Source organism: Rhinolophus sinicus, chromosome 9 (genome assembly GCF_057876585.1).
Source record: "Rhinolophus sinicus isolate RSI-liver-muscle chromosome 9, RSI-T2T, whole genome shotgun sequence".
Lineage (NCBI taxonomy): Eukaryota > Metazoa > Chordata > Mammalia > Chiroptera > Rhinolophidae > Rhinolophus > Rhinolophus sinicus.
In genome coordinates, this window is record NC_142509.1 from 20,895,918 (window position 1) to 20,907,967 (window position 12,050).

The 12,050-nt window shown below is 49.9% G+C and overlaps 1 protein-coding gene across 2 annotated transcripts in view; it reads right to left on the reverse strand.

Moving 5' to 3' along the window:
- The window catches only part of LIMK2 (LIM domain kinase 2), a 54,399-nt gene that overhangs the window by 19,984 nt on the left and 22,365 nt on the right, over positions 1–12,050 (reverse strand). Inside the window, exon 1 of one of the 2 annotated variants that reach the window (XM_019754271.3) lies at positions 4,181–4,756. The exons of the other annotated variant lie outside the window; for it this stretch is intronic. Coding sequence (XP_019609830.1) covers positions 4,181–4,233 — 53 coding nt within the window. The 5' untranslated portion in view covers positions 4,234–4,756. Of the gene's footprint in view, positions 1–4,180; positions 4,757–12,050 lie in introns of those variants that run through there. 2 annotated transcript variants of the gene reach the window in all.

Below are 12,050 nucleotides of genomic sequence, written 5' to 3' on the forward strand. Positions count from 1 at the left end.
ATTTATTCTACAGCATTTGGTTTCTCCAGCAATCTCTGCCCTTTTAAGAACCCAAAACACACTCTGGAAATGTAACGTGCTACTCATAAACAAAAATCCCACCTCAGATTCTCAGAGGCCCTGGTTACAATGTGTTCTTCCCAAAGACAAAGATTTTCCAGCTTTCCATTTTTGAAAATTTCAACTGAAAGTCCAAGTTTGCGCTGGAACAGCCAGAGTGAACAGAGCTGAAACCCTCTAGCCAGGGGAGATCATTGAGGCTCACGTGCATTGAGACGACCTCCAATACTCCTTCCAAAGCACCAGAGGGTCTGGGTAGCTACGCAGTGAACCGAACACTGGCAGTCAGTTCAGTGGGCAGCTCAGATCTAAACCGATGTCTTTTGAGTCAGCAGGGAACACACAGATTTTTAAAAAAAAGATAAATCGGTTGAGATTCTCGCAAATAACTCTTTTAAGACCCAGGTCCACGTTCCTTCTCTGCCATTTACTATATGTCACCTAGGGCCAGTTAACTTTATGACTCTGAGCCTCAGTTTCCTCATTTGCACACTGGTGATGATAAAAACTCATGGGCTTATGAGAATTAGATTGAATACAAAGGCCTAGCATGACCTGTGGCTCACAGCAGGTGCCCAGTAAGTATTCACGTTTCTCTCTCTCCTCTTTAGCTTGAGAACACCAAGGGTGAAAGAAGACGGACTCCTTTTTCCCCCGTGTCCAAGCAATATGGACCTGCTTCTCGGCCCAGAACCCAACAGACTTTGGGGAGTAGAAAAGGTTCTAAAATGAATTATTTATCTAATCAATGAGAAAATCAACAGATCCTAATCAATGCCTATCAATTAGGAAACAGTTACTGTGCATCTTGGATGTGCAAGACCAAACAGGCAAGGTACTATATGGGGAGACACCACGTGAGATAAGAGAGGCCCAGCCCTCGCTCACCCGTAAATTCTTCAGGCTAAATTGTCAACCTTACGTGGTAATGGAATCAAACAGTCACCATTACAGTGGATTTACGCAGGTTAAAGCACAAACCCTCCCACGTCCCGGTAAAGGTCTGGCTCATGCTCACCCTGGGTGTGTCATGACGGGGGATGAAATGCCAACTGTTCCCCCAGGGCGCAGAGGGACAGATAAAACAGGGGCATAAAGACTCTGGTCATCAAAGCCCTGTCTTCTACCACCAAAGAGCCCATTATTATCACTCCTTCTTCCTGCAGACCCTGTACATTGAAACAGGCTTTCAATTAAGCTCTGATTATTATGGAATATGTTGGTATCTTGTTTTTAAAAATTAACCAAACGCATAATGAGCCTCTGGTCAACAAGAAATAAGTGTTACCAGAGTGCACTGATTCAGTTCCAACCTAGGTTATGTAGTTTCAAGTAACTTGTGCTGTTTGTACTGCAGTTAAGGGTAGAGCCTCCGTTACTGGGAAAAAAAGGTAAAAGAGGTTGTGTGTCTCTGAGGAGCCACAGGAGTTGCGGAGTTGGGAACCATTCACCTGATCCAAGCCCTTCATTCTTCAGATGAAGAGGAAAAGCATCCCCGAGGACCTAAAGCAGCTGCCAAAAGTTACTGCTACGCTAGGCAGGGTTCAGAATCATTTTTCCCTTTAAACATGGGTTGCTCTAGACTACAAAGATGCACTTGTTTTCTTCAAGAGACAATGTGTAAACCAAACCCATTAAATCAATGTTGGACATTAAGGGAAATTCTATAAAAAGAAAAACCCTTTAAAGATGTCAGATAAAAGTCACTTCTTAATTTCCCTCATGTAAATTCCAGTTTGAGGTGTTTTCTTGGGAGCACACCTTAATTGCATCTCACCCCTGACACGAGTGGCACTGGCAGAGGAAGACAGTGCATTCTGCGGAGTGCAGCCTGTCAGGCAGGGGTGTACAGGGCACAAAAATTACATTCTTCATTCCCTGCTCCTTCTTCCCTCCTTTGCTGCTGTCACGCCTGATCATGTCCCCATGGAATCTGGTTGCGTCACTTTCCCTACAACCACAGCTTCAGAACTCCCGGTGGACTTTGTACTCCCCCAGAGGCCTGGGGTCAAGGATTTAATTTGTTCCACAGAATCTGGCAAGGGTCGTGTTCAGGACCCCAGGAAGTTCAGCCCCTGTGCTCTGCAGAGGAGGAAACTGAGGCCCAGCAGGGGACAGGCACCTGGCTGGTCAGACAGCAGCCTTGGAGGCACCCTGTAATAAAGGAGGGGGCTGATGGGGGAAGCAGCTTTCTGACCACCAGGCAGTGAGTGGTGATTGATTAGACTAATACCTGGGAGGGAGAGCAGAGGGTCTGGGTGGTCCCTCCAGTGGGACAGAGCCCAGGGTGCCGGCTATCTCTTCAGAAGTGGCTTCAGGAATGTGGCCTCCAATTTGGGGGAAGGGAGAGGGTTTAGAGTGAGTGAGTCAGTACCCCCGACTCCAGCTGGGCAAACAGAGCTAGGTGGGGGTTGACAGGTTCCCCAGAGGGGCAGGGCAGAACAAGACAAAGGACAGGAAGGCCAGGGCGGCATTGGTGGCCTGGCCCTCAAAGGTCCAGGTTAAGAGTTCATTATCTGCTGTAGCTCCAGAGAAGTGTGGTCCTGCTCCCAGAGATTAAAAGGGGCACAGCATTCCTGGCTCCAGATTGGCGGAACAACCCCACCGCCAATCTCCCTTTCTAGGATTAAGAGTAAAACGGATTAATGAGGTCCTGGTTTAAACTAGTGGCTACTTCAGACTTCAAACACTTGGCATCCCGAGTCCACGTGGTAAAACCTGCCTCCTACACTCAAGATCAATGCCCATTGGCTCCTCAGAAAAGAATCTTTGTCATTCCTTCCAGTTTGCCAACCAGACAAACTCTGGGGGTCTTTCTCCTGCCTTCTCTGATGGGAGAGAAAATCCAAACCTAGGGCACCCCTGGGGGGAGGTACAGCCTTCTGAAGGATGAGAGAAACTCAGAAAGACAGAAAGGCTGGCCAGAGAGACCTCACCTGTTAACGCTGCTAAATCTGGTTACCTCAGCTGAAAAATGGGGATACATAATGTCTTTAGGCTGCTGAGAGATCAAAGGATAACGTGCCGAGCAGGATGCCGAGTGGTGTGCGGACTGAGGACCAGTTCCCTCCCCCGTCCCCCAAATCCAGAGGCTTCCCACCTCTCTGCCAGGGTCCAGCAATTCCGTGAAACTACATGGTGTCCTGCTTTTCTGCCCAAGGCCTGGCCACCTGACCTAGTATACCAGCACTGAGGTCTGGGCATGGGGCTGGGTTGGGGAAGCCAGAAGGGAGACGTCAAGCGGGATGGGACCACTGGTGAGGAGGAGGCAGCCCTTGGAACAACAGGCAGCTCCCAAAGAATGAAAACAAGCCCCACCCCAGCCAGGAATGACTCCATTCAGGAGGGACCCTGAGGGCCAGTAACCCCCTGGGGAGTTTCTGTTGGAGGTAGGGTGGGGCAGAGAGCAAAGAAAGGCAGGTCTGAGGTAGTGAGAAAGTTTCCACACCTCCCTCTGAGAGGCTCTGCAGAAAGAGGCCCCCAGGAGTACTCAGGCCTGGCATGCAAGGGGGCTGGCCCTACAGCTCAGGAACACTCCAAGGCCAACTGCCCCAGTCTCGGAAGCACCAGCACAGGCCTTTCCCTAGCACCTGAACTCATCAGAGGCAAATGTGCTTGCCATGAAGAATGCCTACTGTGTACCAGGCTGCCCACACCCAGGCCGTGTCAGCTTCCATGCAGTTTGGCAAAACCTGTCCATCCTGCTTGTTGAGACAAATTCCCGGGGAGGCAGCACAGCCTGCAGGTAAGATATGTGAGAGCTGGAAGAACAGCACCCTATTTGTGCTCTTCCCCCGGAAGCAGTAACACCAAGAGCAGGCCGGTCAGCAGCATCTTTCAGGGGCTGTCCCAGGTGTGTCTGGGAAGGAAGGAAGGAGAGCCAGAGTTCCCCAGGAGCCTCCTTCTGGGCAGATCCCTCACCTCACCATTCCCAGAACATGGTGGCAAGCCTTTGCCAGGCTGGTTCTGCTTGGGAACGGCTTCTGCTGGCTTCTACCTAACAGAACCGATGGTCAGAGGACTAATGAAATCTGAGAAGTAGATTCAGGGAGGGCTCTGCCCTCCCCTCAGGACCAGGGGTCAGAAGGAGATGGGGAGGGGGACTCAGAGCCCAACTCACCGAAAGGGGTCTCTGGAGGTGAAGTAAGCCGGGATGGACAAGTAACTCCCCATCTTCTTCACACACCAGATACACAAGCTCAGCTGCAAACCCGTCTGGGAGTGCCTCAGGCTGGCTGCAGACGGCCACCATGACAGGCCCGGGGCTCCCGGCACCTCTGACTGCAGGCTGGCTTCTCCGGCGCTCACCTCTCCCTCCGGAGCAGCCGGAGGGGCATGAGGACTCTGGGCCACTTGCCCCCCGGCAGATTCCCGAAGGGGCTCATGGCTGGAACGGCTCCTCCCTGGTTCTCGGAAGCTCACGCGGCCCCTCGGGACTCCGGGAGAACCACCTCTGCGGAGGCTACACACACACAAGCATTCTTGGGCAGGGGCCGGTGACTAGCTAAGAAAGAAGCGCTGCTGTCAAGTTAGCCTTCTTCTTCAGTCCCACCCCTGACGAGGGAGGGAGGGAGGAAGAGGAGGGGCTCCTCCCGGAATGGAGGTGTGTGGTTGGAGCAGCTATTAGGAAAACAGACCTTGCAGGCAAGGGGTGGAGCTGGGCTGGAGAGAGGCTGTCGGCAGCACCGCAGACAATAGTCAGGGCTGGCAGGGCGTCCATCCCTGAGCTCAGGGCAGGGCAGGGGAGGAGAGAGGAGTGAGCACATCTGCCCCCAAGGGTCCCCAGCCTGAGAAGCTGCCCAAATGCCAGTAACTCTGCTGGGAGGTGAAGAAAAGCCCAGGATACCAGCTCCAGGCCAAGCCACGCCCCCAGAATGGGAGGGAGGGCTCTTTGGCAGGAGAGGCTGGTCCAGAGACCCAGGTCCGGAGAGCTGCCCTCTGAGCTCCCTGCTGCAGGCAGGCATCAACTTGGTCCTGGCACTGGGGTTCCCATTCATCCCTTCCCTCTGCCTGGCCCGGGGACAGCCCCAAAAGCTGGCCAATGGGGGCGGCCACTCCTTTTCTGGGCAGAGCTGTACTGTGGATGAGGAACAAGGCCCAGAGTGTTAACTGACACCTCACGCTTCTCCATGTGGCAAGTACTGTGTAAGCACGCTCCTATTTCCCTGAGATGGGAATGATCTCCACTTTATAAACAGGGAAAGTGAGGTACAGGGGGATTAGGTAACTTACCTAAAGCCAAAAAACTAGTCAGTGGCAGGGGTGGGACTTAAATCTAGGTCCATGTGATTCCAGAGCCGGAACTCTCAGGCCAAGCTTCATTCTGCCTCTTCAAAGGGAAACATCTCCCTCAAAGCCCTTCTGCAAGTAGGAGAGAGCACAGGGACTGGAGACCAAGTCACCTGTCCCCTCTCTGTCATTCATTTGTTCACTACCAGAATGCCATCTGTCAGCCTCAGTGGGCAGTGGTGCTTTTTCCACTGTGTCCATGGTAACCAGGCTGCTCAAACTAAAAACCGGGGCCTGATGGAGGACAAGGGCTGGATGCCGAGGGATGAGGGGCCTCGGTATCTGGAGGGGGAGGCGGCCCGAGGAGCCCAGCTGTAGGGATGCCCACACCAGAGCCCACCACTGAAAAAGACCCCATCCCCCGTCTGCAGGACTATTGAGGGGAAAAGCAAGGCTGCTGGAGGAGACTGGGGCAGGTGCACACCTCACCTTTGGACTTGAGAGAGTGACACCAGCTCTCTCCCACCAGGCACACACTCCTCTCCCCAAAGTCACCCTGTCACTGTGACAGGAAAGTCTGTGGCAAAGGTGGTGGCTGGGTTACAAGGGAGCCCTTTTCTATTCCTCTGACTGGGCACAGGGATAACAATGAAAGTGGTAAGAGACATTGTGTTTGCACCCAATTATAAGCTACCATTTATTGAGCATTTAATACATTCCAGGCCCTGTGTTAAGTTCCTTGCATCTATATTTTTGAAAACATCTTTATTGTGGTAAACACACACACACACACACACACACACACACACACACACACAAACGTATGGCATTAAACTTTTAAATGTACAATTTAGTAGCATCAGTTACATTCACAATATCGTACAACCATCACCACTATTTCCAAACCTTTTCATCACAATAATCTATTATATTTTAAAATGCACCTGTCCTTTGAACCCCTTGGGGCCACTCTCTCACCCTCCACCCCCTAGTCCAACCCCTCATCTGTCACAGTTCTCTTCGCCTAAACTCTAATTCATGTAGCCAATCCCCAGTGGGTTCCCGAGACTTGGGGTCAGTGGCTTCAGGACCCACAGTCTGCCCGAGTCTGGTCAGCGTTGGTCCAGCAGCGTCCTTGGGATCGCCCTGGGTGCAATTTTGGCCCTGTGTCCCAAGCTCCATGGTTGCAGGCACAGGACTGCATTGGAGGGGTGGGAAGGCAGGTAGCTGGCACAGCCATAGGGTCCCAGGCCTGGGTAGGGCACAGTACCAAGAGGGGGAAATTTTAAAATGAAGGTAGAAAAACAAGACCAGGAATGACCACGAAGGGACCTGAACCCTCAATCTCCAGATCCAGAATCAGATGCCTTATCCATTAGGCCATGCGGCCAGGTGACGGACAATAGTTCAAACTTGCATAGGCCTGCATCTGTTACCATACTTAAATTGCCAATATATGGGTTAGATGTTACTGTCCCCATTTAGCAGATGAAGAAACTGAGGTTCTGAAAGGTTATGTCACTAGCCTGAAGACAAACAACTGGTAAGTGGTGGAGCTGGGTTTCGAACCCAGTAAGTGTGATTCTAGAGCAGGGGTTAGGACACTTTTTCTGTAAAGGGCCAGAGGACAAATATTTTAGGTTTTGCAGATCTATACAAATACAGACTCTGTCACAGCTACTCAACTCTGTCACTGGAGCACAAAAGTGGCCACATCTAAAACGTGAACAAATGGACATGGCTGTGTTTCCATAAAACATTATTTATGGACACTGAAAGGTGAATTTTATTTAATTTTCATGCGCCACGAAATATTCTTTTGCTCTCCCCCACCACTATTTACAAATGTAAAAATCACAGATGTACAAAAATGAGAGTTGGGGCTACAGTCTGCTAACTCTGCTCTAGAGCCAGTGCACTCACCCACTCTGTTTACTGCCTCCAATAGTAAAGACCGGCTTTTGGCATTCGTGCAGCACTCAGCCACATCTATCAACTGCCACACAGACACCACACTCCAGCCCCAGAAGCAGCGGGGAGTGAGCCCTAGGACGGGCGCTCACCCTGCACCAAGCACTGCTCGCAGCACTTAACACATATGAATGAACTTTTAACCCACACTAGTCAGTAGTGCTGGGGTGTCCCGCCTTTTAGAGGAAGGAACGAAGTGCAGAGGGTTTAAATCGCTTGCTTGCGGTCATCCAGCTGTATCAGGGAGAGGTGAAGTCAGGATTCGAACCCAGGCTGTGCATATTGAGCTCTACCACTGCTATGCTGGAGCCCCGCCTGGGCCCAGAGCCAAACTGTCTGGGTTTGAATGCGACAATGCACTGCACGTAAGCCCTCGACACACAGGCTGGAACACATTAAGGGTTGATAAATGTTAGCTGCTAATATCATTAAGACTATTGTTACCGCCACTATGGGCTAGCTATGTGGCCTTCAGCAAGGCGCTGCCTCTGTCTGGGCCTTGATTAGGTCTCTAAATAGCTTCCAGCTTCAACATTTTTCAGCCCTCTGAGGTTGCAGGGGGCTCCCTATTTTCCTTGGGTCTCAAGTTGAGTTTAAACTTCTTGAGCCTGTCCTGGGGGGATCAGGATCCTGGCGTGGGGACCACACAAGAGCCACAGAGGAGCAGGGTGGAAGGGGGGCAACAACACAGGACCCTGAAAGGGCTGCCCAGCTGGAGAGCCAGGAGCTCTCTTTCTCCCAGCCACAGAGCCAACTCTTTCTCACCAAAAATCTATTATGTTCCCTGTAATTCGATCAGGCAAGAAGGGGCCCCCAAATTAAGCCTGGAACAAGCAAATTATCTTCCAATTGCACCCTCTGATTTCCATCTGATGAACAGAGTACGGATGGAAGAAAATGCAAGCCACAAAGAGACCGGGGCCAGGGAGCCCGTGAGCATAACTCCTATTGACATTTCACACAGCTCTGCTGTTCCAGAGGCGGCGGGTGCAGTGAGTCGATGTCTAGGAATGTGAGCAGGAGGCTGCGGGCGTTCTCCTTTCCCCCCACTCTCCTTACAAAGGACTCTGTGGGTGGGTGGGCGGGTGTGTGGGGAACTAGTGAGAGGACTTCTCACTGCCATGAGAACTGCCTCCCCGTGGAAGAGGGGCAGCGGGGGGTCTCCCCGTGTCCTGAGCTGAAGCGGAAGGTCCTCCGAGGTGGAATCCATCTGACCCCCATAAATCCAGACTTCAGGAGGAACCACATCAGATGTGATAAACTGCTGGCCACTCAGCACCAAATGTGTCGTTCCTCAGGGCCAACTATGAAGGGCCCAACCACCCAGAACTGGGAGGAGAAAGGTCACACAGGAGGATATATTTCCCCCTCTTGCCGTTGGATACTGTTCCTGGGTAGAAAGCTTCTCTTCTAGGTCCCCAGAGCAGCTGGCAGAGGACTCGGCAGTTACAGCTGCCAGAGGCAACTGCAGGGACCCTTGGACTGGCAGCTACAGACAGGATAAGATGGTAGAAGAGGTGCTAATCTCCTGCACATTTCACAAGTTGGAAAACTGGCTGGAAGCCGAGCAAACTGACTCCTTGGAACCAGCTGAGACACAGGGCCTGAAGGCGGCTGTGACTGGCTGGAGACAACAGCCGGCACGGCCAGCAGGCCCAAGGAAAGCTCTGGGGAGGAGCAGCGAATGAATGAATCACTCCAACCTCTCCTCACAAGGCGGCTCTAGTCAGATCATCTGAAGCCCAGGGAACTGTGTTCATATGGGGCCCTCTACTGGCTGGGAGGACTCCAACCAGGGAAGGCAAATCCTGGGGATGCTGCAACTTCTGAACCTTGAAAGGTGCGCACTGCCACCCCCATGACTCACCATTTTTCCTGCCTCTGCTCCTCTCTTCCAACTCACTTTCTTCACTACGTCAGTAGCCGTCTTTCTAAAAGGAGAGTCCCAGCAATTCTACTGCTAGAAATTTTGCCTAGAGAAATATTCTTACAAGTGTGCCAAGACATGCATCTTGCACTGTTTAATACTAAAAGATTAGGAACAATCCACGGGTCCAACAACAGGGGTGGACTAAATACAATAACACATCCCTACAACAGAATACTATGCAGCTGTGAAAAACAAGAAGGTAAATCCTAGGTACTAAAACAGAAATTCTGCCGGGTAAGGGGTCACGTGAAAAATCCAAGCGTCAGAAAGAGTGTCTAGTACAGTCCCATCGTTTAAACAGTCTCTGCACATAATCCAGAGACCATCTGGAAGATTCCCTGACATGGTTAGTATCAGTTTCTCTTTAGAGTAGTGAGACAAGAAGCCAGGACGAAAAAGCACTCATTTTCTATTGTTTTGATACTGTTTACATTTTTTCTTACACTTAAGTGCTACTTTTAAAAATGATAAATGGACAACAAAAGGAAGTCCCATGATTGAGAGTGAACACCTCCTTCTCACTTTTTTCCTAGTGCTCTTGTCCAAAGGCAAAGCCTGCCTGGGTATACTGCACTCACGACCCCTGGGGCTGTCTCTTCAGCTTCTCTACGAGGGTGACCACTCTGGCTACCTCCTGCCGCACTCCAGTTCCTGACCCATCACAGAAGGCTCTCCCCAGCAGCCCCCTAAGTCTGCTCTCTTAGCTCCTTCTGTAGCCTCCTATGTCTACAGCTGGTGGCTATCTCCTCTTCCTTTTTTTCCAGGCCCACCTTCAACAGAGCACTCAATCAATCTCCTCTGGAAAGGATTCCGTTTACGTGTCTCCAAGCACATCACACACAGGAAGGGCTCTAAGCCCATACCTGCCTACCACCAGATCAGTTATGTGAGGCCCTCACCAGGCCCACACCTGGCATCCGCAGATATAAATAAAGACATGATTCAGGAGCCCCTTTATGAGCAACTACAGTACTAGAATGGTGATGAGAACTAACGTTTACAAAGCGTTTTCAGTTTATAAAGGGCTTTTACGCTCATCATCTAGTTTAGTCCCTGCAACAACCCCGTGAGGAGTATCTACAGCACAGGAAGGGTCAGAGAAGCCCAGAGATGTTAGGTGGTTCATCCAAGGTTACTACTGGGATGTGTAGGACTGAGATTAAATCCAGGTTTGCTGAGCTCAAATCTCATGCCCTTTCCTCAACATGAGCCCTACGAGGCTTTCAGGAATCCCACTTCTCCAGGACTGGGCCCCAGACTGATGGGTATGCTGAACTCCTGCATCTGAGTTTTCTAGATGTTCTGCCCACATTGTTACAGGATATCGTGAAAAGAGTTAATCAAATGCCTTGTGGAAATCAAGAGAGGGTCTCATGATGAGCAACCCAGTGAAAACACGAAGTCAAATCTGGTTAGTCACGACGAATTCACTGCTGACGAATTCACTGCTGCCGAATTCTAGAGGCCAGCTCCTTTTCTAAGTACTCCCTGTCTACTAAGTCCATCATCTGCAAAATTCCACAGCATTCCCTCAGAATCGGTTCACAAAATTCCATCAGAAATTTGTGAAGGAGTCAAGTCAAAAGGATTATGACTTGATCCTTTTTCTAGGATCTCTTTTACCTCCTTTTATGAAAACTGGTCCCGTTAGCCATCTCCATTTTTATTTCACTAATGGATCCCCAGTGCCTGGTATATAGTAGGTGTGGAACAAATACTCATACTTGGGGTATTACCTGCATTCCCCATGGATTTTCAAAAGTTACTAACAGTGCTTCCATTACTGTCCCGGTAAGTTTTTTTGTGTTTTTTTTCAGCATATTGGGACATAATTTTTCAAGTCTGAAAATCTAAACACATTGCCGGATACCCTCATACATCCTGGGCTTCCCAAGCTTCCTTCCTAGCTTCAAGTTCATAAGCTGTAACACAAAGGATTCAACTAAATCTCTAAGGTTCTATCCAGATTTCCATGACACTTGATTAAAAGGACGCCAAGCAGTGTCTTTTGCCTGGTGTTTGTGAACATGACACCACCTTCCAGCAGTCGTGGACACTCAGCTCCCACTCTGGAAAACCCTGCCTGTTCCATGAGCCAAGCACTCCAGTGGGCTCACTCACATATGCTTTCATTTAATTCTCATAACGCTTGAGGTTGGGGTTGTCATCTCATACATATGAGGAACTGAGGTTCACAGTGAAGGTTGTCGTACAGGTCACAGATCTGAAAATTGGCAGAGCTGGGATTTAACCCAAGACTTTGGATTCCAGGTCCAAGACACTAAAGTTGCCTCAGAGTGAGATAACAGGAGAGCTTCTTGGAAAGCATTGCAAAATGAGACGGAGTTAGCTAGAAGGCTTGCAGAGCGAGGAGTCAGGAAAACTGAGTTTAAGTTCCAGATTTATCAATAGGTCAGCTATCATGCAGTCATAAAAGTACTTAAAAAATAACGGCAAAGGGGGAACCTGAAGTCCAGTAGGTCAGGAGCTTTGAAGGCCTAAAACAAGAAGGCTAACTAACCAAGCAGAATTGATCTGTTTCCTTGGCCAGGCGGCTTCCATACGTCCTTTAGAATAATGGCCACTCCACAAGCATGAAGAATCCTGAGAAAAGTCAGGAATGCATAAGCTGAATCAAATAATGAGGAAACAGACAAACCCAAATTAAGCAATACTTTATAAAATAGAATGGCTTCTTCAAAAATGGTGAGCGATGTTATGAAAAACAATGAAAGACGAGGGAATTTTTCTAGATCAAAGGAGACCAAAGAAACATGACAGCGAAATGTGACCCTGGACCCCATCCTCAAAGAAAAAAGTACCATGAAGTATAAAAATCAGAATATGATTCATAGAATAA